General features: G+C 48.0%; 9 protein-coding genes across 9 annotated transcripts, besides 1 other annotated feature; 5 read left to right on the top strand and 4 right to left on the bottom strand.

The window, feature by feature from the left end:
- Positions 1-357: 357 nt before the first annotated feature.
- Positions 358-876, top strand: UA08_06230 (2-iminobutanoate/2-iminopropanoate deaminase; the record flags this gene model as incomplete). Its single annotated transcript, XM_020268530.1, has 3 exons — positions 358-403; positions 475-488; positions 553-876. The coding sequence occupies 3 exons, from the start codon at positions 358-360 to the stop codon at positions 874-876; spliced, it is 384 nt and encodes a 127-aa protein (XP_020118491.1).
- Positions 877-1,640: 764 nt separating this feature from the next.
- On the bottom strand, positions 1,641-4,595 carry UA08_06229 (hypothetical protein; the record flags this gene model as incomplete). Its single annotated transcript, XM_020268529.1, has 3 exons — positions 1,641-2,690; positions 3,036-3,724; positions 3,800-4,595. The coding sequence occupies 3 exons, from the start codon at positions 4,593-4,595 to the stop codon at positions 1,641-1,643; spliced, it is 2,535 nt and encodes an 844-aa protein (XP_020118490.1).
- A 2,807-nt stretch (positions 4,596-7,402) lies between these two features.
- UA08_06228 (hypothetical protein) lies at positions 7,403-8,038 on the top strand (the record flags this gene model as incomplete). Its single annotated transcript, XM_020268528.1, has 1 exon — positions 7,403-8,038. One exon carries the CDS (start codon positions 7,403-7,405, stop codon positions 8,036-8,038), a length of 636 nt encoding a protein of 211 aa, XP_020118489.1.
- A 426-nt stretch (positions 8,039-8,464) lies between these two features.
- Positions 8,465-9,433, top strand: UA08_06227 (hypothetical protein; the record flags this gene model as incomplete). Its single annotated transcript, XM_020268527.1, has 2 exons — positions 8,465-8,957; positions 9,261-9,433. The coding sequence occupies 2 exons, from the start codon at positions 8,465-8,467 to the stop codon at positions 9,431-9,433; spliced, it is 666 nt and encodes a 221-aa protein (XP_020118488.1).
- A 1,858-nt stretch (positions 9,434-11,291) lies between these two features.
- Positions 11,292-11,379: a repeat region (Identified by RepeatMasker using a combination of RepBase library and repeat library created with RepeatScout).
- An 882-nt stretch (positions 11,380-12,261) lies between these two features.
- Positions 12,262-13,123, top strand: UA08_06226 (hypothetical protein; the record flags this gene model as incomplete). The annotated part of the gene is made up of 3 exons (XM_020268526.1): positions 12,262-12,806; position 12,867; positions 12,899-13,123. 3 exons carry the CDS (start codon positions 12,262-12,264, stop codon positions 13,121-13,123), a joined length of 771 nt encoding a protein of 256 aa, XP_020118664.1.
- A 320-nt stretch (positions 13,124-13,443) lies between these two features.
- Positions 13,444-14,440, top strand: UA08_06225 (hypothetical protein; the record flags this gene model as incomplete). Its single annotated transcript, XM_020268525.1, has 4 exons — positions 13,444-13,688; positions 13,763-14,068; positions 14,128-14,208; positions 14,266-14,440. 4 exons carry the CDS (start codon positions 13,444-13,446, stop codon positions 14,438-14,440), a joined length of 807 nt encoding a protein of 268 aa, XP_020118626.1.
- A 558-nt stretch (positions 14,441-14,998) lies between these two features.
- Positions 14,999-16,162, bottom strand: UA08_06224 (hypothetical protein; the record flags this gene model as incomplete). Its single annotated transcript, XM_020268524.1, has 1 exon — positions 14,999-16,162. The coding sequence occupies one exon, from the start codon at positions 16,160-16,162 to the stop codon at positions 14,999-15,001; it is 1,164 nt and encodes a 387-aa protein (XP_020118743.1).
- Positions 16,163-16,587: 425 nt separating this feature from the next.
- UA08_06223 (hypothetical protein) lies at positions 16,588-16,965 on the bottom strand (the record flags this gene model as incomplete). Its single annotated transcript, XM_020268523.1, has 1 exon — positions 16,588-16,965. One exon carries the CDS (start codon positions 16,963-16,965, stop codon positions 16,588-16,590), a length of 378 nt encoding a protein of 125 aa, XP_020118537.1.
- A 320-nt stretch (positions 16,966-17,285) lies between these two features.
- UA08_06222 (hypothetical protein) lies at positions 17,286-24,964 on the bottom strand (the record flags this gene model as incomplete). Its single annotated transcript, XM_020268521.1, has 9 exons — positions 17,286-18,098; positions 18,345-20,705; positions 20,783-21,348; positions 21,413-21,783; positions 22,360-23,234; positions 23,301-23,487; positions 23,751-23,980; positions 24,029-24,426; positions 24,502-24,964. The coding sequence occupies 9 exons, from the start codon at positions 24,962-24,964 to the stop codon at positions 17,286-17,288; spliced, it is 6,264 nt and encodes a 2,087-aa protein (XP_020118744.1).
- Positions 24,965-25,521: the final 557 nt, after the last annotated feature.

Below are 25,521 nucleotides of genomic sequence, written 5' to 3'. Positions count from 1 at the left end.
TGAGCGTTAATTGTTGAATAGCGACATTTATATACCCATATCAATATGAACAGTCTGTATATTGCAATGCAATTCTTCTCTCTGTAGATGATGATAGGCCGACATCGGCAGCTCCGACTGGTGAGGGGCAGGCAGCTCAACTTCCAAAGTTCCCCACGGGAAACTTCTTTCCATTTTCCTACCCAAGTCTCTCTTCAACTGATAGGTAACTTTCTTATACCAATGTTCCATCGTCTTGCATCTCTTCGTTCTCCTCTCATCTCTCGACTTGCACTTACTTCTGCTACCAGACCAGCAGCAAAGATATCTTCTTCGTTGTCCAGCTCGCATTCGTTGTTCCCCCGACATAACAGCACAATGGCCGAAGGAATGACACCTGTTTTCGCCAAGGACGCTGCTCCTCGTATGTTTGTTTTCTATCCTTTGTGCATTCTGTCATATTGATTGATCCAAGACTAACGTTGATACGCACAGCCGCCGGTCCTTACGTACGTCTCCATCCACCTACCCCATAGTCTATAAGTTAGTATTGTACTAACGTCGAAATCACAGTCCCACGCCATCAAAGCCAACGGCCTAATCTTCGCCTCCGGCCAGATCCCCTGCGACGCCTCAGGCACCATTCTCGCAACGGGCACGATCCAAGAAAAGACCGCGCTCTGCATCGCGAATGCGCGCGCCGTCCTCGAAGCTGCGGGATCCAGTATCGCGAAGGTGGTCAAGGTTACTGTGTTCTTGACTGATATGGCCGATTTTGCGGCTATGAATGAGGAGTATGCAAAGCATTTTACGCATAAGCCGGCGAGGAGTTGTGTGGCCGTTAGTCAGTTGCCCAAGGGGGTGCCGGTGGAAGTTGAGGTTGTTGCTTTGGAGTGATTTTTATAAGTCTTCAATGTTGAAAAAGGAAGAAAACTGTCTAGGACTAAAAAGTTAGTAGTTCTGAGTTAAAGCAGTTCTGCGAGGTATTTTCATCCTTTGCAATTCATGCTTGTATTTGTTGTTGTATTGTCGTTACTCGTATGATGTATCATGGTTACGGCTAGCACGAACAAGGTTAGTCGTATCAGCTTAAATTAAATATCTGCCGACTTCATTAATTTTCTTCCGCTTTTTTTCCTTATATTCAGCAAACTATGCTTAGAAGTCACACCATAAGGCTGCAAATCTTATACCTCGTCATCGGTCCATTCCATAATGCTGGGATATATCGTGACATTCAAACTGATTGCTACCAACTAACCCATCAGACTAGATCGTCGACTACACAAACAACACGACAAGCAATCCTCCATCCAACTGTTCCACTTGCTCGCTCAAACTTTCAAATCTTTGATTGTTTGACACCGATTAAGTCCTCATGGAACCCTATGGGCAGTCAATACAATCCGCGCGTTTTGTGCATGTTTTGTACTGGAGTTGGGCTGGGGCTATTTCTCTTCTCTTCTGAAAGGAAGATGGGGAAACAAGCACAGTTGCAATATCGATAGAGCCTTCATAGTTCATGTTTCTATGTCTCGCTTGCTTCATACCTGAAGGATTCCGGAGGGTATGAGGGTGTATTCTACGAGAGCATGACTCCTTGCGCACTACATCTTATATACTACTATATACATGAATATATAACTTATCAAGGACGACAGTTACAACCGACTTTTCTCCTCAATCCTTACAACCACCTTCCCCCACGTATCTCTACTTCCCAACGCCCTCAACGCCCTCGCCACACTCTCCAAGCCCACAAACCTCTCGTCCGCAAACGCCGTGCCCCTAAACTTGCCCTGCTCAATAAGCTCGAAAATCCCCCTCCAAACCGTGTCCACCGTCTCCCTCTCGAAATTCGCATACTGGCCCCAATGCAGCCCAACAATGCTCACGTTCTTCAACAACACTCTGTTCAGCGCTACCTTTTCGATTTTCCCAGCCGCGAACCCGATGACTAGCAGCCGTGCGTTCCATGCAACGCATTTCAGACTCTGCTCAATCAGGCCGACGGGGTCGTAGACGATATCAACGCCGGCTTTTCCGTTTCCCGTACGATGCGTTTTGCATAGTTGTTTGACTTGTTCGGTCCAGTCACCACCATCACCTTTATCACCGTTCTTTGCATCGCTGTTCTTGCTGCCGCCCCGATAATTAATCACATAATCCGCCCCAAACTCCCTCGCAACCTGCATCTTCCGCTCACTCCCCGCCGTAGCTATAACCGTAGCACCCTTGGCCTTCGCAATCTGCACCGCAGCCAACCCAACACCCCCCGCCGCCGCATGCACCAGCACCCACTCTCCCGGCTGCACGTTGGCGCGCGTAACAAGGCCGCCGTAGGATGTTGGCGCGGTTACGAAGAGGCCCGCGGCGTCCTCGAAACTCCATTTCCGGGGCACGGGGAAGAGTGCTTCTTCCGTTGCAAGGATATGTGTTGCGTAGGCGCCTTGGGTGGCGCCAAAGACTCTGTCGCCGACTTTATATTTGTAGCTTGTAGAAGAAGAAGAAGAAGAAGAAGTGGGCGTTGCGAGAACGGTGCCGGCGAATTCCATGCCGGATATCCATGGGAATGGCGGTTGGTGTTGGTATTTGCCCTGTATTTGGAGAAGGTCGAAGAAGTTTGTGCCGGCGGAGTGGATTTGGATGAGGTATTGAGAGGCTGTTGGGGAAGGGGTTGGGAGGTCGCTTATCTTGAGATCGAGGGGTCCCTGTTTGTACGTTTAGCTCTAAAGATCCTATGGTTGTAGGTGGTTGTGTAGGTATACCTTGACGTAGTCGGTGAGTTGGATGGCACGCATATTGCCTGGCGTTTGTCTATATACTGATAGTTGACTTCGTTGTATATATTTTGGATAATTGCATTATGAAAGTGAGGTCAGAGGAGACGAAGTTCAATGCGGAGAAGGTGTGGGGAAGATGCCTCGGTCCATTCGGCTACAACACATTGCCTGTTAGGGAAGACTATCCTGCCATCTTGATAGGAATGCTTGGATTCAAATATGGTACAGAACGTAATAATGCATACAAATAATCTAGAACGGAGTGGGTTATACGGTAATCGTATCTTTCTGCGTGGCCTCGTATCTCTTCCCCCTAAAAGCCCAGATTCCCCAGTTCCCAGCCGACACATCGCTCGGATCAAGATCGTTTAGATCCCATCTCAGACTCCTAAACCGGTTCTCGCCCGGCTCAAGAAGAACATCGAACTCGCCCGCACACTTCTCGCGAACCCACTTGATGTCCCTCGCCATATCCCCTTCCGTATAACCGGTGCAGATGATGGGCACTTTGGTTTCAAGTAGCTTGGGCAGCGTAGCTTCCCATTCGTGCGAACTAGCTGGGTGGCCTAGACCAGGGTGGAAGAGCATGAAGCAGTCAAAGTAAGGGTCGTATGGGTAGAAGTATTGCGCGTCGTGCATCGTATGGAAGTAGTCTACGTAGGTCGTGATCTTCATCTGCGGGCCGAGGCGGTCTTCGACAATGCCGCCGAATGGGTTCTCAGGCGTGCGCTCCGGTAAGGGAAACTCGTCATCGCGGTTGGCCATGCTCTCCGGCCCAATGAAGATGAGATTGATGAGCGCGTTGGGGAACATGTGTGTAAGCTGAAGCCACACTTCTCGCGGCAGTGACGACTCTGCGCGTGCTCCAAGAATAAATATGCGGACCGGAGGCGCTTTAAGTCGTAGGCCTCGAATATCTTTGCCTTCTCCTTGTTTGGGTGGGTGAAGGGTGTAACGGAGTGCTTGATCTCGTCAGTAATCTACATATACATCGTAATACCCTTTCTCAGGGACAAAAAGGAAGAGAGAAGAAGTACCTGTCAAACTTTTCAATCCCTCCGGTGTCAGTCTTCCCCCCGAACGCACGGTATAGGGACTCAACTCGTGTATAACACTGGCAATCGTAGTTGGGTATGTCAGCATCCGCGTGACCTGTCTCATGCTCCTTTCGTTATCTATCGCCTCAAACTCGCGCGTATACAGAAAAGTATCCCAGTTCGTCATGTTGACAACAAAATTGTCATCCTGCGGACCCGGGTACGAGAATTCCGGGAAGAAGCGTCCAGACACCAAGTCGTGGTCATCCTCGTTGATCTGGCGAATTGTTTCACAAACTTCGAGGTGCGCTTCGTAGTCGTCCATCCAGTGCTCTTCCGAGCAGTACAGTGGCACGCCGCAGTCGGGACACTCAAAGTTTGAATGTGCCGGGGGCAGGTTTCCAGTCGGCTCGTTTTTCTCTGAGGTAGTGACGCGAGTCTGCTGGTGGCTTGGATGCGGACAACAGGCGTTTTGCTTGATAAATGCAGCGCGTTTCCTTATAATCGACGAAGGAGAGGACGAATAATGGTGGAATAAGTTGTCCGGTCTGCGCAATGCCCGCGTTTCTGCACTGGCCGTCGGAGCGACGACGGCAGCTGATTGCACGTTGCGCGCGGAGCCGGCAGAATACGTAGCATTCTTAGGCAAGGATATAGAGCGCCGCTCAGCTGCTGTCTGGCTCAGGGGGTTGTTGTTGCTATTGCTGTGGAGTCGGACCGGAGAGCTGGAAAAATTGCATCTCTTGCTTGCCTGGGACGGGAGACGTCTGACGGAGAGGGCAATGCGCGGGTGCATTTTGATTTTCGGGGTAAGGAGCTGCAGGCAGCGGCTGCAAGTGTGCTCGCTAACCATTGTCATTGAATTGACATTGGCGTCAATTCTCCGGTATTTTGAAGCCAAAGTCGGCGTTCGAAAAGACAACCTGACGAGTTGTGGCCCGTGCTGCTTACTAAGTCCTCTCTTACCCAATGCAAAAGATGTTATTCTCCCTAAATCTATTCTTACAGATTATTATATTTGATATATATCTCGTTAGATATAAGAGCAGGATTTTAAAAAAAAAAAAAAAGCTTTATAGGTATATAGCCACTTTCAAAGGTAAACATCAAGTCACGAAACTTTCAACCCAGCACAGCGCTGATATGAATGCTAGATAAAATATACTCCATCTAGCTGTTAGCACAGGGCCACGACTCAAGACACTTTCAGGCTTCTCAGTAAGTCGATTACAGACGGATTGGCTATTTCCATTGATATTTAGAGAAAATGGACCAGGAAAGTCGCCAGGGCAGTGACCAGGATAGTGACGAGGACGAAATATATCATCCAAGACGTGACAGGTAGGGAGACTTTGAGATAAGGAATCGAGCTGGAATAATACAAATACATCAAACAATAATCCTATTCCTCTTTTGTGTATTAATGCCTTGATCCCATAACAGATACCACAATCCCACTCTTTATAATAATACATGCAGTAATCCGATTCCGTGTAATAATGCCTTGTTTCCGTTCCCAATACCATAATCCTATTCCATGTAACCGATGCCGCAATACTATTGCTCGAACAATGGCGAGAGCGTCTTCCGGTATTCCGTCCGCTTGCTATACCCGGCAGAGTCCTTTATATGGAGCAGACCTTGTAGAAGGTCGGCTATCTCTTTGCCTTCGTCTCAAATTTCGACCAACCCGGGATGTATACTTTCATCTAACCCACAGACTATAACGACGGATTGCTCTAGATCGTCGGAGTCTCTTTTCATAGACAGTAAACGTCTTAAAGAGCGAGAAATATCTTTCGTCTGCTTGGAAGTCTGTGATGTATCTAGCATAACCGATGGCTTGTCATTTGTACGCAGTGCCGTACAAAACAGAGCGCATACATCCACTTCCTGTTCTTGGAAGGGAGTCCCGAGCACTTTTCATAGTTCCCTTGGTATCATTCTCTATGATCTAAACCATCTTCTCATCCTCGTCACCATTCCTGTCACCGCCCTGGCAACTCTCCTGGTCCATGTTCTGTCGGTAGTCGATCCGTCGAGTATCTTTGCGCCGCGTTTCTTCAAGAGCCCTTTGACATCCTGCAGGAAGTATGTACGCAGAGAAATTTATCTGATGAGTTCTGGGTCGTAGGCTTTTTCTTCATTATACGCTCTATTTTCGATTAAGATTTGAATGTTGGTAATATTCTCTAGTTCTTCTCTCACACTAATAGCCACATGAAGCAGAGTTAAACCATTGCGTGTTTTAGTATTTATACTGGCGCTATTCTTAATCAAAAATTTTATAATGGAATACTAATCCTTGAGTATCGCTGTATATAAAGTTATATCTTTTGTCTGAGGAATCTGCTCTTATATTTAATAAAATCTGAACATGGTGTAAAAATCTTAAACAAAAAAAAAAAACCAAAAAAAAGTGTATACATAGGGAGAATAAGCATCTTTCTATATTTCTAAAAGGAAAGTCGATAGAGATTAAGATTAAATGCGTGATAGTTTTGACAATCTATCCTAATCAATAAGTTGATGTCACCAAGATAAGGCAAGTATCTGGCAATATAAAGCAGAAGCTCATCTGAGAGATCATGGAGCGGCATTTATTCTGTAGGATAGGTGAGTAATGGACGATGATGGATGTCGAAATATGAGAGGCGAATGATGAGGGTAGGCCGGTGGAAGCAGATAACGCACGCTCGTCGCCCTTCTCGAAGATACAACAGAGTCCCTCAGTGTTCTCTGATTTCTAACTAGCAGTGTTCCTAGTGTTCTCTGCTCCGAATCAGCTAAGTGTCCCCTTTCAACTTTACACATCTAGCTAGTTAACAGAAGAATCAGTGAATCAACATGGCATAGAGCAATTAGTTCCACAAACATCAAGGACATGACTTCCCCCAAGATGTGATCAAATTCGTCAGACAACAATCATGTGTAATCGGTTTCGAAGATTCCACATTCATCCACGGGTTTTGCAAGCTGTGCCCGGACAGTCAGAGTCCTCGTATCACGCTTTCCCTGGCCAAGGAAAACCACTCGCCAACAATTGTCATTAGGTTGCAAAGCTGCACCTTCCAAATCGAGATCGAAAGTCAAGAGACTGGAGGAGCTGGGAAAATTAGGCAGCTGAGAGACTGCCATCCTCGCTGGTTTCAGAATTTCGAGGGGGAAATCGCCTGTATCCGTATCACGACTACAGACTGCGTGAAAGTCGGCCATCTAAGTGCATTGGATGATGAGAAGCGTGCACAGTGGCAGATGCTTTTCAATACTCTCCGTTATGGGTCCGCGACAATAATCATGACCTGGAGACTAAACTGGAAGCAAGCCGCAAATTTGTGCGACTGGATGTCCATGCTTTAACGAAGAATCCAATTAAATCTATAGCCTCGAGCAGAGGATTCCCAGAAAGTTCCAACGGCTTTCTGGTATTACTACGGGCATGTTCAAGAGGAATATGGAGAAGTGGAGGTCTCGAAATTGAAGACAATCTTTTCGCCTTGTCCTTGATTGCGATCTGACAAGGAGCAAACCTACAATGGGTTGAATATCGTCGCTCCATATTTCATCGACAACCATACGCGACGTTTGAGACTCGGACAAGCGATGGAAGTGGAGCGTCGAGCTCAGGAGAAGTTGGTCACCAGTATATTTAGCTACGGTAATGCGCATAAGGCCATCATTCAAGGTAACGACGTGGAATCCTTCCATCTCCACGTTCGACTTAGCAACTCCGAGGATCAGTCATTCCCTAACCCAGAACTGGCTGAAAAGACCAGGGCCGATGTGAAAATTGGGAGTACCTTCGACTGGAAAATACAAGGCATGATTGTCGATGTGTCCAACGATGCCGACTGTGTCATTTCCATCGACAAACGATCAATGGATGGCTTCGGATTTGATCTTGATTCCGAAATCCAAGTGCATATCAAGATAAAGCCAAGAATGACCTCAGTCGCAAATCAGATCAAGGCCATTAAGCAGGCCGAAAATCCTCATCTGGGTTTTGGAGACAAACCGGGCAATCAAGGGAAAGGCTTTTCTCTTGCCAAGACGGTGCTTGCCCATGGCTGTGAGGTAGATCCCAGACACCCCGATTACTTCGTTTTGGACGTCACGACCATATCTAGCCTGGAGCTAAGTATTATTCAACAGCGGCTAGACCATTTGAAGAACGTATTCCACCTCGACGAGCCCCAGTCTTCTGACGGGGCTTTTCTTCAACGCTTCCATATTCTCTGAGCTGCAGGCCTATCAAAATGCCGTCAGAAACCTGATTGCCGGAGTCAATCTTCTTCAGGGTCTTCCAGGTACTGGAAAGACACATCTGGCGGTGGCAATAAGTATTACAGCAGCTTGTCTAGGCCTCAAGATCCTACTTGCTGTTGGCTCAAACAAGGCAGTTCATAATCTGATGGCTGCTGTTCTCAAGTTTCTCGACCAGCATCCTCGTTTAAAGGAGTGGTGCGGGACTGTGGCACGCGCGAGAACTCCAAGCCACCAGATGTCCATTGTGCGAGCCCATAGCGCCAATTTCTCTATCCGCAAAGAGAGAGCAACGGCACAGACCGAAGTCGAAAATCACTGGTCAGTCACGAGATACCATACTACGTTATGAGTTATGCTCGCCAAAACTCGCATGCTAAGTCCTGTGCTGCGCTGCTAGCAATGTACGACGAAGATAACCAGCAAGGATTGAAGACAAGAAACTCGGAAAGGACGTTCAAACGCAAGTACGAGGTCGTCCGCAAAGAGTACCTGCAAACTGAGGTACGAATCCTGGCAACGACTCTCAGTAACTCCGCCCACGAGTCTCTACAAGACATTAGTCCAGATTACGTGGTCTGCGATGACTCCAGTCAATGTTTAGAAGGAGACCATATGATCGCAATGACGAAGCCCTCGGTGAAAGTAGTTGTCCTTATCGGAGACCCTCAACAACTGCCTTCTACTCTCATCAGTGAGAACAAGGAAAACTTAGGGATAAAATACGTCAAGCGATCATTGATGGAGAGACTTCGAGAAGCAGGTTACCCCTGCACAATGCTGAGCACCAATTACCGTTGCCATCCGCATATCCTCGACTTTTTCAACGAAGTTAATATATGCGGGACACCTTCGGGCAGCACAAGTCAACCCCCCTCCAAGCAGAGCTGGAAACGTATGGGAAAGCTATGCAAGCGCTCACTTTGGTCAAGCCAACTTCGTTGGCAAACACCAAGTGAGGATCTCTCGCAACACCGCGGCAGAAAGTCCAGCCGGGTCCATATCGTTTGTCAATTACGGGCAGATTGACATTGATCTAAGTCTCGTACAAAGCCTTTACGGTCATGTAACGGCGGCCGGAGAGAATATTGGCCCTTCAGATGCCATGTTCATCAGCCCATACAAAGAGCATATGAGAGGGCCTTGTAGAAGGCAGCCAATGAGCGAAACGTGGAACACAGTAATAAACTCACTGTAGACTCTGCTCAAGGCCAGGAGGCGGACATGGTCATCTATATGCTTGTCAAACTCTCCAAAGACGCAAATCGAATTGGGTTTGTTGCCGACAAGGCTAGGCTGAACGTAGCCCTTAGCCGAGCAAAGAAAGTGCTCATCATTATCGGCAACTCGACTATATGGGACAAGGCATAGCGGACGAGCTGAAGAAGAAACCCCCTTTTAAGCCACTTGTTTGTTAGATGACGTGGTGACAAAGGGAGACGTTTTCGACTAGTTGGCGCAATCGAGCATGATCCGCCTCGGTGGCCCCTGTTGTGGACAACTTGAGAGAGCTCACCATCCAACCTCGCTCATCCCACGAGACCATTCTCATAAGACAACGCGTGGAATATCTCCGGTCGTATCTGATACGGAGATGAGTCGTGCGACGAAGCGACAACGGCTCGATGGCCCCAGTGCGTCAAGCAATGATGATCCCAGCACATGGATGAAACAATCTCTTGACTCCTTGATGGATGAGCTTGCGACTTTGAGGAAGAGGCTCGAGAACAAGGAATAGGACCTATTCAATGTTAAGAGCTGGCTTGAAATGGGGCGGATAGCTAACCACTATGTCAAGGGGCTGAGGAGGAATTGGCTGTGGCGGAGAGAAAGTGCGACTGGTAAATATGGAACTTGGTCGGTGTTTGAACAAGCCTCATCCAGAGACACTCAAACATACCGAGCCTGGACGACTATCCCGTACTTATCTCTGATCGCTTTGGGGACTCGGAGAGAACTGTGGAAGATGCGGAGATGGAGGGTTGATCTTTCATGAATGAATGCCTCAAAATTGATTCAATGTTGAAAATTTGCACTTTGTATTCTACTTTACCTTATTATTTGCTACATGTACGACAAGACCTTCGCGAATGTGATCATGACTTTCATACCGCAGATGCAATAAATCTGCATGGCTGTATTGTAGATAGGTAGTAAATACATCACGGCAAATCTACTTGTCGATCACATAGCACTTGAGAACCGAGTCATAACTGCACATCGCACAGTGATGAGGCAATTGAAGATTGCAGTCCATGAAGGGTTTGCGCTTCTTTCCATAGCGAAACTGGCTAGTTAAAGAGCAAGCCTATTTTATCTACTAGAAAGACGGCAGTAACAATTTATCTCATTGATAGCTACGTAAATACCAGTGTATTAAATAATGACATGGCTAATCTCTATTTGCGATACGGTTTTGTTTTGCTTTGGTGTTTTCTGTTTCATTTTGAAACTAAATTAGGGCTTCGGGAATCACGTTCCGCGCGCCTTCCCAGTTAGGAAACCTTCTTCGACCAACCTAATAAAGAAATCCTCTGAGGGTTATCCCAGCAAGCTCAGAACTTAGTGCGTAGTGCTACAAATCTGGGCAATTTCTGCAAGGCTCTTACCACTGAAATAACACAAGTACGCACATGCACAGGTGTGACTAAAGTGAGCCCGGCAGGAACCAAGAACCAAGCAGAAGAAGCGTCTGCATATATAACGCAGGTAAATAAAACAGACGCTGCGAGCATGTGGCTGCCTCCTTGACTGAGCATGAAAGCTCAGCGTCGCGGTCTTCATGCACCAACTAGTATCATGACGAACGACAGTTAGAATACCTCAGTAAAACCTAGTCCTCCCTTACGAAGAAGAAGAGAAGAATATTATCAAAAGGAAGGATAAGGTTAGGACTCGTTACTATTCTAAGTTTATATTAGGTAGGTCGGATGAATCACATAAACAAGCCAAACGTAATCTGCGTATAGACAAATGAACCAATCATAATCCGCAAAAGACGTCGATTGACTAATGACTCCAAGCTGAAAGTACCTGCAGCTGTGTCTGCCTTTGATTCCTCCATAGATAGTTTGGTGCTCTATAGTACAGAATAATTGAAGTGCTGCCTATTACCCGAATAACGCAGGGAAAGTATTGCGTATATAAGACCTGCGCCGGACTTATCAAGAGTTAAATAGACGGTCAGGGCAAAAAAGCGGCGTCGATCGACAGACATATGGTTTTGACAACGGAATATTTTCCAGTAGGCCTCCAAAAAGGGACCATTAATGGGCCTTCTAGCAATGCTCAAATGTAACCAATGCCTTATATTGCGCAGGACTTTACAGCCGTACTAGTCCAAATACAGTGATATATAGTATACCAAAGAGTACTTTTAGGGCAAACGTATTGCTGCAAACCAAAGCTTCGGATTTTTGATGGCCTCAGTTGGTCGGTATTCCTTTGTTACCTAGCTGACTTCCTACTTAGACAATCAATTGATACGTAGTAACTGCTGCCTACCTAAGTAGCAAGACATAATGAAGAGTCAGCTAGACTTGTGAACACGAGCAGGATTCTGGAAGAGAGAGAGAAGGGGAGAGAAAGAAAAAGAAAATCGGAAAGAAGGGGGGGCAGGGGGTAGAGTCTTTTCTTTTGTTGATTACCTGCCTGAGGCCCCCTACCAGCCACCTTCTACTCAAACATGGGCAGCTGATATGCAATTGAAGGTGTTTGGGAAATTTATGTATCTAACGTCTCCTAAAGACGGCCAATAAGCATGATCAAGGCCAAATTTTGAGAGAATATCAGTGAGTATTTAGTGGTCCTTGGAATTCAGCTTTTCCTTGAGATCGTTAATCAATGATTCGGTGGTGTTAGTAGCTTAGAGTGATAGAGATATAGAATCTTTAGCTCAAATTCTTCGTACGAAATAACGTCTATAGCAATAGGCCTATGGACCTACCGGTAGGTAAGCTGCCAAAATCTTAGAATGCATTGCTTGGTCACGAGGTGATTTTGAACTAGCAATGTCTGGAGTGTGCTAGGCCGGCATGGTACTCAAGACATTTACGACAAAGGCGGACACTTCCGTCTATTTGGCCTGCGAGACATTCAGGATGTATTATATGTTTTCGCCAGACTCGTAAATTCGGTGGAGGCCAGTTTTCTCCCAAAACAAACCAACGACCTCGTGCAAAACAAGCTACAACATCAGGATGGCCAGAACGCGCAAAACGCCCACAAAGTTCGCACAATCAGGCCACAAGGGGCTGAAAAGGCCTGTGCCTAATCTCTCGGTTGGCAAGTACCATACGAAATCGTCTGCTATCCATGAGATCAAGTTCACGGGGGCATTGGTGCACTGGGAAGACTTCGAAGACGAAGTCATTGCTGGGATCGAGGAGTTACGGCCCAAGTTAGAGGGTATCATTACGCATGAAAACCTCTCCAGAGTCCCCTCATATTATATGACCCAAGAACATGTTCAAGCTGGGGATGAACATGGGGTGCAAGGGAGATTCCAGCAACACGTTGGGCAAGTCGTGTCAGCAGTACTGAAGGCAGGCGGCTTTCCCGTCAAGTTCAGCGATTACAGGGCCTCGTCAAGCAAAGACTATAACCTAATCCCTGACGTTGCCATCATCGATGTTACGACTTGTGACTTGCGAGGTGTTGGGGAGATCAAAGTCCCCTGGGTTGGTGCACACGATCTCGACGCAATTTTCAATGTGGAGGCAAAATTGCAAACAGCATTGGGTAAGTAAAGCACCTATTTTCAGATGGTCTATGATTTAACTGGCTTTACTTTGTGATTTCTTAGGGTAAATCGCACAATATATGCACAAGTTCCAGCTCAAGTACGGCCTTTTTTCGACGTACGACATGACCATCTTTTTGAAGCAGGAGCAGTCCCAAAATGGCACTTGGGAGCTGCATTACAGCAGCATTGTAGAATACAGCCAAATTGGCGGTGTCGATAAATCTTCGTTACGGGAATGCGCCTTCTATCTGGCTGTTTTGGCGTCCGGTGGCCACGGTGCCAACAACCAAACGCCACTGGACAGTTGGGTTGAATAGGGTTGGGATGGAGAGTTTGGAGCTGCCTGTTATCACAAATAATTTTCTGTAAATTAATATCACCAGAATCCATGTCTTCATAGATAAGAATCCCATTCAGCTAGACTGATACATTAATCTTTCTGTGTGTCAATGACCATCATTTAACACGATGCTATTAGATACATAACTATCGGGCATTCCCTGCAAAAGTATCCAAGTGATGATTACATAATCTTCATGTCATTGGTCCGTCAGGGCCTTGAGCTTGCTTTATCATTACCTCTGGATTTCCTTTCTGTGATCTCAATTTTGCTTCACACAGTCTCGATACATCAAAAATGACTGAACGAACGTCTTTCCCCGACAACTTCTGGCTCGACAGGGTTGTCGAGTTCGAGAAAGTTGATGGCGATAACAACCGTGTCACCACGCAGTGGCAGATCGAGAAGAAGTTGGAAGAGAAGCACCATCTGGGGAGCAAAGAAGACTGGGAGGACTTTAATAGGAAGAAGCCTATGATGGCAATTGCTCGCTTCAACTGTGTCAATGCCAGCGATCCCAGCGAATATGCGTTCATGAAAGTGTACATGCAGCATGTCGCCAGCTTCTTATCGCTTCTTATCTAAATTTGTCTGTTCTTTGCTAACACCTTACCAGAATCCCGTATGCAGGCTCGGAGTTTGACCTGCCCAGTGTCAGGGCTGCACAAGCATTACCAAATGCTAAAATCAATGAAGAAACCTCTTTGGTTACCTTGACAAAAAGGGGGTGCAAGTCGTCACCACCACTCCGCAACCGAAAGAGAGAAATACAGGACGATAGCTCACCATTTGTTCCTACAGGCTTTATAGTCTATCTTGTGACAGACGTACTGCCTGGAACTATTCTGGAGCGCGATGACTACTGGAAGCTTGACTATAATGAGCGTACTAAAATTCGCCTAGCTTTCAAGGCTGCGTACGAGTATGTTACCTTATTAATCCATTTGAACTACTCATCATAATATTGACTGTGGCTATTAGGGATTGTTTGAGCTGTGGTATTGTTCATACTTTTGGTTTCTTGGGCACCAATCTGCTTTGGGATAATATCACTCAGACAATGTAAGTTAATCTTGCAAACTTATAATTGCAAATTATGCTTATCATTTGATGGTGTAGTTCCATCCTAGGCTTTCGCAATAGCAAGCCTGCGACTAAAGAGGACGCTTGGGATGATAACCAGTGGGTTGGCTGGGGATTTGGCCGACGTGTCAAAGGTTTACGGAAACATGCAGGACCATTACCACAAAATATGATACGAGGTCGAAGAGACAAGGAGGTATACGAATTGTGAAGCATGCGGTGAGATTGTGGCCGCGGTCTATTTATCAAACATCAGTAGACCTATTCAAGGGGGTTGGTGATACATGGAAGCTTATGATCATCACAAAGACCTTTCTGTTCTGCACTTTCAAAATGATGTTGTGAGAATTTGCGTATTCCTAACGCATCATATTCTCGTGGCGTCTAGACAGTATTACGCTTGGCAACAGTAAGCTTTCCTATCTAAGTAACTGTCCGAGAATACTAGACTGGAGTAATCACGGAGAAGGAAGCACCGAAAATTGGCCTGGGGTTCTACACTGTTAAATTCCATCCCGGGGAGATAAAGTCAGTCATTCCGGGGTTGGCGAGGAAAATTTCCTTTTTAGGCAATTTTATCTCTATGCTCGATTTCTTTCATATAGGACAGAGTCTATAGACTAGCATGGGGCTGATGGTAAAAACTTCTTCCGGAGTGTGGGGATATCATGTTGGAGCCCTGTCGATAGACGATAGATACTAGGTATAATTCTATTGTAAAGCGCATTTCTATCCTATGCAAGTGCTCTTGTGTATATATATCCTCTGCCTAAACGCTTGGGGTCGACTCATTGATTTCGGCATTGAAGATCTTCGTTGCTATGCCATAGCTTGCCCGTACTTCTTCACTCGCGTAGACTCTCATCTCCTTCTCATATGCCGCTGTCACGCCGTTATTGTATCCACCAGCCTCGCGCAGCAATCGCCCCAGTAAAGCCGAATCCCTGACGGCCGTGTTAGCACCATTGCCACCAGCCGGCGTCATGGCATGCGCTGCATCTCCAATTACTGTCACGCGAGGCTCATTAGGCCATTCTGGCACGCCGGTGGGCGTTGAACAAGTGATCTTCCAAAACGCCGCTTCCGACTCATTTATATTATCAATCAAAGGCTTGAAATGAGGGTGCCAGCCACTCGTCAACGATTTAGCAATGTCAGCCGCTGTCTTGCCAACAATCGAGTAGTCGTTATTGGGCACCTCGATAACGCCTGGCACAGCACCCAGAGTCCATCCAAACTGAATATCGGGATCGTCCATGTCGCCCGGGCGAACGTTTGTGATGATGGAGATCTGACGTCCAGGCGTCGACTCGTCGAGAAGCCGGAACACACCTTCGCCTAGACTTTTGAATGCGGTGGTCGATGCTTGTCCATGTATCCCCCGTGCGCCGGTATCGTAGACCTTGAGACGACCGCCAGACACCTGCTTCGCAACGAGCGACTTGATACCATCACCCGCCACGAGCAGGGCTCCTTCGACAGACTTTGTCCCGTCAGCAAAAACAGCTCGGACGCCATCATCCGTCAATTCGTAGCCGGTAACGTATTTATTGAATTGGATGCGGTCTTCAAACCCTTCCAGAAATAGTCTTCGCATATCGCCCCGCGAAATACCCACAATCTTCCCACCCCGCGAGCCCAGTGCCTCTGGCATATGCTCTAGCATCTTGCCTGTGACAGCGTCAAGGGTCACGACCCCCTTGCCCGCTGTTTTCCCGCATTGGTCATAAAACCGCTGAAATGCCGCGGGTTCAAGGACGGATTCAATCGCGTCAAGACCCTGGGAAGAAAGACGCAGGCGGTAGCCCTGACCGCGGAAAGCGAGAGAGGCGTCGCGCTCAAAGACTTGAAAGGGAATATTCGACTGCAGCAAAGAGCGCGCGAGCAGAAGAGAGGCCAGTCCGGCGCCAGATATAAGAACGGGCTTTTGCATCATGATCACTGGCAGTTTTGACTGATTATTTTGAAGCAACAAGGCCACTGCTACTTAGTTATTTAACTAGTTAACATATAAACATGCTTACAAAGCCGGGATACGGTTCCTTTGCCGATGCTAACCAACTAACTTGCAAACTTAGTGTGGATTATTAATGCTTACAATTTGATGTCTAACTAGTTAACCACTTGCTAGTTATACTTTTATAGACCGTAGATAAATAATCCTTGAATATTCAGCTAACTGACTAGTTAACTCCGGGTTTGTATGGGGTGACAAATCACAACAATCACGCATCCTTGTCTAGCCCTAAAAGACAATAGATCCGGGTCGAGCATGGCCTCAAGGCCCACAAGCCCATAATCTGAAATTGAATAAACAGACTCAATCCAATACCAGAAACGGTAACGCTGGCTGACCGCTCATGCAGAATTGGACTGTGCTGATAAAGCCTCGGCCCTGGACAGCAGCTCGTCCGTCTCCTCCTTGAATTTCTTAGTGGCATCAGAGAGTCGATCCCACATGCTGGACAGCCACTGGAGTCTCTCAGCTATCGTCATTTTAAACACAGCCCACTCCTTCTTGGTTTCGTCTTTGTATGGCAGCAACTTCATTTTCTTGACTCCATCTTCGATTATGTTGATACAATCACTCATCGCGTGCGCGTATACTCGATCCACTATGGGAGCGTCAGGGCTGCTTCTTTGGTTGATGTCTCCAATGAACTCTTCAAGCTCCAGTGCTGTAAAGTTCAGATATCCCAGCCTGGAATGCTCTTTTTTCAGCTTTTTCGTGTCCATCGTGAACGAGCTTTGTAAGTCAGTCTACTGGTTGAATATGTATGCTGTTAGGCTCGGGTTTGCGTATCTGGGTTAGAGTAAGCTTTCTGTTTGCGTGACAGTGAATAGGATGGGTATTTCGACAGAGAGAGAGAGAGAGAGAGAGAGAGCGAAAGTCCAGTCATGGAGGAAAGAGCTTTGTATCAATGACACACATGCCAGAGTCTTTGATGAATCACTTAGAACACGCTAAGCTATTATTGGACAGTGTATATGAAATATCAAATGAAATATCAACTGAAACTCGCATCTGAAACTCGCTCTCAGAGAAAGACATCTACCTAGGTATCGTCCTCAGGAATCGCCCTCCTCATCACACTCTGCACCCAGTTGCGCGGAACTCCCAGCACCGTCGACTCCGCAATAGCTCTATTCATCCTGGCTATATACTCCCACTTGGGCGGCCCCTGCGAGACTCTCTTCTCGTCTACGTAGACCAGGACCGTCGCATCTTCTTCTCCTTCTTCTTCGTCTTCTGCTCGACCTCCATCTGTATAAAGCCACTTCACAACCCGCGCTGGCACATACCACTTATTATACGCGCCATTCTCCTGCTCCCTCGGCCTGATATCGAGCGGTATCTGGCGCGCAAACGCTGATGCAGGCGCCAAATGATCCACGCCTTCGTAGCCGTCTAGGAGGAATTCGTCTTCGGGCGTCATTTCGTAGAGGATGCCAAAGACGACGTCCTTGTCCCTGTCTTTGGTTTCTGTGTCCGGAGAAGCAGAAAAAGAAGAAGAGGAAGAGGAAGACTCAGGAACCAAATCCGCATACCCTACTTGTCGACCAACCCTCCATTTCGCCGGCGGAATCACGTTTGCGTATCCGCGCTCGCAGATGAGCCAGCGCCAGTGATCCAGGCGTGCGAGGGCTAGGGGCCGGCCGGAGGTTGATGGGTCGTGTTCGCAGCGGTGACGCATTTGGGTGGGCGACAGGTTGGAGCCGTAGGCGAAGTAGAGTGTTCTGTTTCGGGGTTTTGTCGCTGTCTTGTTTTGTTGCTGCTGTTGGTGGAGGACGGTTTGGTTGGTGTTGGAGAGGCGGTCGGTTGTGAGGGCTTCTGCGGGCGCGTCTTGCGCGATGATAGCTTTGCGCATCTCTTTTTCTCGTTCTTGTTATCGCCTTATTCCTTTTTTTCCTTGGCAGTGTAAGAGAGAATAGTATGAAAGATGCAAGTCTAGAGAGTGTGTAGCAAAGTGTACCTGAGGAGGTGAGATGCCCCGCATGTAAACAACGCAATAGTAAATGGCGTCATCAATTCAACTGCACTCCTCTCCATTACAACTGAAATTTAAGGATTATATTATATACAAATTCCCAATCGGGACATCCTGGCTCTTCACCATCCACCTCCTCCGAATCCCCAAGCCCGTCGAATCCCTCAGCAGCGCGTACGTCTGCTCGCCGCCGCCCACCATGATCGCCGCAATGGGCTCTGGTCGCGGCAGTCCGCCCGCCGTCAGTTGTATCTCGTCTAGATGCGGCCGGACGAGCATGGGTTCAGCTGCTAGTGCCGCTCGGGCTTGTAGTTGCTGCGGGTTTGTGGATGTGAAGGGGCGCTGTTGATGATAGTGGCTGTCGGCATCGTACAAGGGTGACGACGATAAGATCATTTCGTCGTGTTCGGGATACGACACCAAAATGACCAGTTGCAAGCTGCGGCTGTTGATGTTGCTGGACGCATGATGGTAGCCAGGAATATTCCTCAGTTTCTCGGAGAATGTGCACCCCCCACGCTTAAGCACGAGCACCTGGTACTCGCGCGGCACTTCGGCTGGTAGTCGGTGGTCGCACAGCTCGTCAGTTAAATATATTTTCGACCATTGCAGACGTGTCGTCGCCGGCTTGCCGGTGTGCAAGAATATAGAGGCGTCTGGGACATCCGGTAAGGGGCCAGAGCCTGCACCGATGGAATTGGCGGCGGGCAGTGTTAGGCGGATCGCTGTACTGCTACTGCTACTACCGGATTTCTTCCTCGATGAAAACGAAAAGTAGTCGTCATCGCCCATGCTGTTGCTGTCGTCGTCGTCGTCGCCGCCGCGGCGATGATCGTCGCGTAGGATGGCAGAGACGTGGCTCATGAGCGCTGACAGGGCCGTTCTAACGCTTGATGCGCGCGAAAGGGGTCTGCTCAGGAGCGTGTTGTCGCTGGACAGTGAAAGAGAATCCTCCTGGATGATGGCTGGTTCCTGCTGACTGTTTTGTTGTTGTCGTTTTTTTCCTTGTACATGCTCAGACTTTGTATGGTTTTTGTTCTTCGTCTTTGCTGCTCTTCCCGGTTCAACATCAACGACAATATCCAACATAACTGAATCGCGCACCCGAGAGAAATGCGGATCATTAGGACTCAGAACATCAAACAAAATATCTCGAGATATGTACACCTTCTCATCCCTGCCCAATGGCACATTATTGACCACCTGGATTCGGAATCCTTCCGCATATACATCTGTCAAGCCTTCGACGCTCATTGGGATATCCTGCACCATTCCAAGCCGCATGCCCCCAATTGATTTCAGCAGAATACCATCTCGCACTCTTTCCATTGCCCCTGGCCCAAGTATCATACCCGGTAATTTCGGGAACGATATGTCTAGTGAAGGTCGAACTGACATGGGAGAGCTCATTGCATTGTACGGCACTAGCTCGGGAGGCAGTGTCCAGGGGTAGAATGTGTAGTTGGATGGCGAGAATAAATCAGAAACAGTCACGCTGGGATGGTCGTATGCAAAGTCAAGCAGTGCACCGCCAGCTTCGTTTCGACCGGGCATGAGGTGTAGACGCGCCAGACTCGCGGCGTGGAAAATGTCCGGCCGCGCCGCTGTCGAAGACAGACTGAATGGAGGAGGCAGCGGTGCAACCTCGCAAGTGTAGGCCATTATTTCAGCGTCTTTGTTGAAAGCGGGATCTTCTTTCCTTGTTGTCGGCTTTGACGCTGAGGAGGCGGAACTCTTCGGAATAATCAGCGGATGTCCCTCAGTTGTAAACACAAACGGCGCGTCCAGTTTATTCAAGGGATGATCCGGATCGAAAAGTAAGAACAGGTACTTGGCTGTTTCTCCTAGGAAGAAACTCTCCATGCGATCCTGTAGCTCGCCCGTACGCACATCCTGCAGGCCCGCCCAGCCACATCTCGTCCAGCAACGACGTTTAATATCTCGCAGCACCATCTCACCAACATGGAGATACCAGGGGTCTCTAGTTGCGCGATACAAATAGTAGGTTGACTCGATGAACTCAGGACGGCCTCCCCACCATCCAAGGCCGTTGTCTATGTCTCCCGTGGCAACATTCCAACGTTCTGGCAAAGCAGAGAATCGCGTCCATAGCGCGGTGGCCAGTAGATGGATTTCAGTTGCTTCTTCAATCCGGCCTGCCAGCGTAAGCACGCCAGGATAGAATGCGCTCAGACTGTCTATCCATAGCGCCCTGGTTGCGCCGGTCTGGAGATCGGCTTGCACGTAATGTGGATGCTGGTAGCCGTGGCCGCGATAGAGGTGGTGCTTGATAGCATCCTGGGCGTTTTGCCAGACGTTGAAGTAGAACTCGGGGGAATGATTATCTTCCCCAAGAGGTATAAAGTAGCTGTCCATGACACTCCAGGGACTATGGGGATCAAACCTGGGCGGTTCCGGATCTCCGGAGGACAACAGAATATACGCTTTGAAAGCGTATTCAAAAAAGCTGTCAATCCCAGCGCCAATCTATACAGCATAACTCGTCATTAGTTTCGTATTATTACCTGCCAAAGAAGAGAGGGAAAACAAAACCGAGAACATACACCTGTAAATGGGGCTACCCAATTGCCCGACTCAGCATCAATGCCAGCCCCGAGCAAGTCAATCTCGCTCCTCCTCAGCCAAACGGCCCAAAACGCCCTTTTGGCAAGATCCTCATAACGGCCATCACCAGTTAGGCGACTCAAGGTCGTGAATTCCAAAACAAGACTGCCCGCGCCCGCGCTACAAGTCTCGGTGATTTCTTGACTTCCTGTTCTTTTGCTTTTTTGTTGCTGCTGCTGCTGCTGCTGCCCAGGATAATTCTTGCTCAATGGTGAATTGTCAAAGAATGGAACGCCATAACGCAGGTTTACGCGGGGGTATGGAAGACCCGTCGGCGTGTAGAACGCGGGGAGGAGACGATCTGCCAGATCGTGAGCAAGACGTAGCAATTGCCCGTTATATATAAAGCCATTGGACCAGACGATTCCTTTAGTATGATTATATTCTGCCGACGAAAAAGCGTCCTTATCCCAAGCCTTCGCATATTCAGCATCTTCCGTCGATGGAGCGTATCCTCGAATGGGTAGATCGCCGACAGCGAAGAGATGCGCGCTCAACAAACCACCTAACCCCCAGAAATATTAGAAACTGAAAACATGAATTGCGAGAATTGAATGAATAAGACATACCCAACCCCCGTATCACAGTCTCAAAAACCTGCACTTTACTATCCAAATCAAACCCTCGCGCTCTCTCGCCCTGACCGGCGGGACCATCACTACCATCGCCATACAGCCGGACAAGCTCTGTCACGCCATTCTCGAAATGCGACCATGCGCGCGACCCGGTATCATTGCTGGATGCGAGGATGGCCAGAGTTGACAGACTGTCAATCATGGTCAGCGAGTAATTGCCGAGGACATCATTCAGCTCGATTCTATCGGGACGGTCGCGATCGCGCGTGAGCGGGCCGCAGGAAAGAGGGCGCAGTTCGTCTTCTGGGAATGCGTATTTGATGTAGTTGTCGTAGCCATGGTAGAACATGTGTTCGGTGTGTGATCTTTTGTTTTTGTCCCTTACTCAGTATGGATGGTGACCCCAACGGAAATAGAAAAGTGTATACCTAAGATCCCGTATCTGATACTCCTTCATGGCCTGCGCCTGGACCAGCCAGAGCGCCAGCAGCAGAAAACCCCAGCTCATGCATGAGGAAGACAACAGGCCCGGTATTCTCGGGCACTGGCATCGCGTGCGCATTGCCAGCGACGGGATGTGTGAATCATTGGCTGGAGGGAACGTGTGCTGTTATAATATAGGCTCGTGAGTATGGTGATTAGAACATGAAAGTCCTGCATAGGCCAGGTAAAAAAAAGATGAAGCTTATACAGACAGCAAGGTTGCTGCGTGGTCTTAAGTAAGCCCCCGGTTAGACTTTGGTTTAAGCAACTAATTAAATCATGCGGATAAGATAAGCTCAGCATAGGTCACGTGTGATCAATGAAGCCCTAACTCAAGCAATGTCTTTATCTCTACTTGCATATATACAGATAATAAACGGAGTATCAGACAAGTCAACTAGACTGCTGCCCATCATCTCCTGTACACACTGAATTCAAGCCCCAAAAAACCGACATACGCAGCCAAAAGTGCAATGCCTGCTATCCGACCAAGGCCCAACACAACCACCGCCAAAAGCAACACAGACGACAGCCAGGTAACCCCAAGCTCAAAGAGCACGAAGCTGTCAGCAATATCATGGCCATCAGGTATGTCACTAACAGCGACAATGCCCATGCAAAGCGTAAGCAGAAATATGTTACTCCCAGCCGTGCTTGCGACCATAATACCACTATGGCCGCGCGAACCACTCATAATAGCCACGAATTTCTCCGGTAGAGTTGTGGCGAATGACAGAATGGTAATACCGACCACTGTGCCGGAGAGATCGAGCGATTCAGCGATTGTGCTGCTGCTGTGCGATAGGACGAAGCCGGATATGGAGAGTAAGACAAACCCGACGAATAGCTGGGCGATGTGATACACGAGAGAATGTGCAGGCTGTCTCTGTCTACTGACATCTCCGGAATGCTCACTGCCTAGCAGACGGGATGTTTCTGACGGAACGAGTGTGTCGTTGTCTTCTTCCCCATCGCTATCGCTATCGCTGTCGCTGTCAGAATCAGAATCAGAATCAGAATCCTCTGGCGGATCGATAACTCCTCGATAAATCGCATAACCAATCGAGCCAATATACACGACAAAGAGAGCTATGAACGCAACACCAGCAGTCCTATCCAGCCTGCCAAAGAACGCCAACGCAACGAATATCGTAGTAATGACGAACAGAAACACAGTATACACCTTCGCACTCCAATCAAAAGTAATCGGACCAGAGTGGAATATCAACCCCAGAGAGAAAGCCCCGAGAATGTTAGAAATGGTCGAACCCATCACATTCCCGAGAGCCAATGGGGTCTGGTGCTGAAGGATTGCAGCAATTACCACCGCGAGCTGGAGACATTTAGTAGGTAGAAAATCCAAAGAAAAAAAGAAGGGGGGGAGTATGAATTGACGTACCTCCTCATATTCAGCCCCAGCAGTCAATAGCGCGATGAGTGTCTGGGGAACGCCTAAGCGGCGGCCGACGACCACTGTGTGGTCGATGAATTTGTCGGCGCCGATGTCGAGAACTATGACCCCGGTAATGAAGGCAGCGGTGTTGAAAAGAAAAGTATCCCACTCCATGGCGTTCACTTGAGTACATCTCTAGATGGTTGCAAGATGTTATCCCCAAGTCAACGTCGAAGCGTAGGAGATTAGCAAAGCTCGGAATAACCATTTCCCGTGAACATGTATTATGGAAGTTACCTAGGTATGGGCATAAACTAGCCCTAACTTTGTCATGTCCACGAATCAAATATACAATTGATGCATTCCAACCATATCTAGACAGTCTCTGCTATATACATCTAAAAAGCCACTCTATACTGAGGAACCGTCGATCTCGGCTGTGCCTCAACCACATACTCCACCCCGTCCTCCGAGGCATAACTCGGCGGACGGATTTGTGTTGACGTTGTCGAAGGCGTGATTGAGTTTGCGTTTGTATTTGTTGTTTGATGTTGATTATGTTGCTCGTTTTGACTTTCATCGTTGTTATTGCTGTCATGTATTGTTGGTAATGGTGTTATTGTGGTATTCGTGTTTGTATTTGTATTATCAACTCGTTGCCAGTAGAGCAGATTCGGATTTATGCGCTGTATTCAGTTAGGACCTAGCCATATTGAATTTACCAGAGTACATACCACAGTATTCCGCCAAAGACCATATGCTGGTGGCGGTGCAGCAGGTTTGCTAGTCGTGCTTGTACTATTATTTCCCCCTTCTCCTTGTCCTGGCCCCTCAGACCAAGAGTCGGCCGCCTCAAGCGCAATCTCCTCATCCCTCGCAAGAACGACATGGATCGGATGCGCCGGTTGAGCATAACCCTGTGGACCAGCCACGCTGGGTATGCGACGGAACGACGAAAACGAAGTCGCGCCGTTACTCGCACAGCCGCCGTGTTGCGCAATACTTGTCGCGAGAAGAATCGTTCGCGCCAATGAGTGGCAGAAGATGATTACGAAGATCATGAGGAACAGGAGGAAGAAGATGTGGTATGTTTGTCCGTTTAGCGATTTGTTGTGGGAGGCGTAGATTGAGTCTGCTCAAAGTTTGTTAGTTAATCATCACTCAGAATCTGGTTGGGGGTTCGGAATTCAAATAGATAAAGTCATACATATTGGTATCATGCTAAGCAGTAAAATGAATGATACAATACAGATGGTGAGGTGTTTCCGGACAACTCTATCCTTGAGCGCGGTTCGATATTCTTGTTTGATTCCGCGGCGAGACCTGGAAGATGATGACGACGCCGATGACGGAGGGTCCTTTGTGATCCATACATCTATATAGCGTCTGCGCCGCGGTGGGTTCGACGAAGGATTGGTGTTGTTATCAGTTGGTGATGTGCTTGATGATGATGATGGCAAAGTATCAGCAGCGACAATTCCTCTCTTTGCTGACCGAGGCCGGAAAACTGAGGCATATATTCGCCCCGCCTTCTCTTTCCACGTTCCAAATGCGTAGTTGTGTTTTTGTTGGTTGTCCTCGACGTCGAAGAACGAGCTGGTGTCCGCTGGATTCCGATTCATAGTATCGTCGTCATGCACAGCCGCGCTGTGCGGGCGAGAGAAGTTCATTGATCCAATGCCGGTTCGATATTGGATAGCTCGAGTGATAAATAGAAATAAAAAAAAAAAAGGGAATATTAATTAAATTAACGAGGGGTAGCGTATTGATTAATTTGATGCGGTCCGCAGTGAGCTCGGCCAGTCTGAGTATCAGATAAGGAAATGGATGATGTTATTATTGTAGCGATCAACAACCGTCCAGCAGTTAGTTAGCCTTTCGTATAACGAGGGGGAAGTGAGCGAGCGAGAAAATAAGAAGAGAGAGAGAGACAGAGGCGATGTCAGGGTATTAAAGTGAAGGCGATCATGGTAGGAGGCATACAGCGTGAATGGAGATCAAGCTAGGATCGTATCAGGGGCGAGAGTTGCTATGGCAGAGCTAGCGGGCTAGTCCGGCCGGCACTAGTCTAGGGATGGTTAAGGGGTCAAGGGCTGTGACTTTGGTCAAACAGGGGGCGCTTGCGCCTTATCTGATTCTAAACTCAGCTAGGTAGTTACTTAGCTAGGGCACGGAGATAATGCCAGGAGTTGGCTCCGTGCTTGTGATTATTTCTAAAAGGCACGAC

Source organism: Talaromyces atroroseus (assembly GCF_001907595.1).
Source record: "Talaromyces atroroseus strain IBT 11181 chromosome Unknown scaffold_8, whole genome shotgun sequence".
Taxonomy (NCBI): domain Eukaryota; kingdom Fungi; phylum Ascomycota; class Eurotiomycetes; order Eurotiales; family Trichocomaceae; genus Talaromyces; species Talaromyces atroroseus.
Note: the sequence above shows the minus strand (reverse complement) of the source record. Positions and strands in the feature narration are given on the sequence as shown.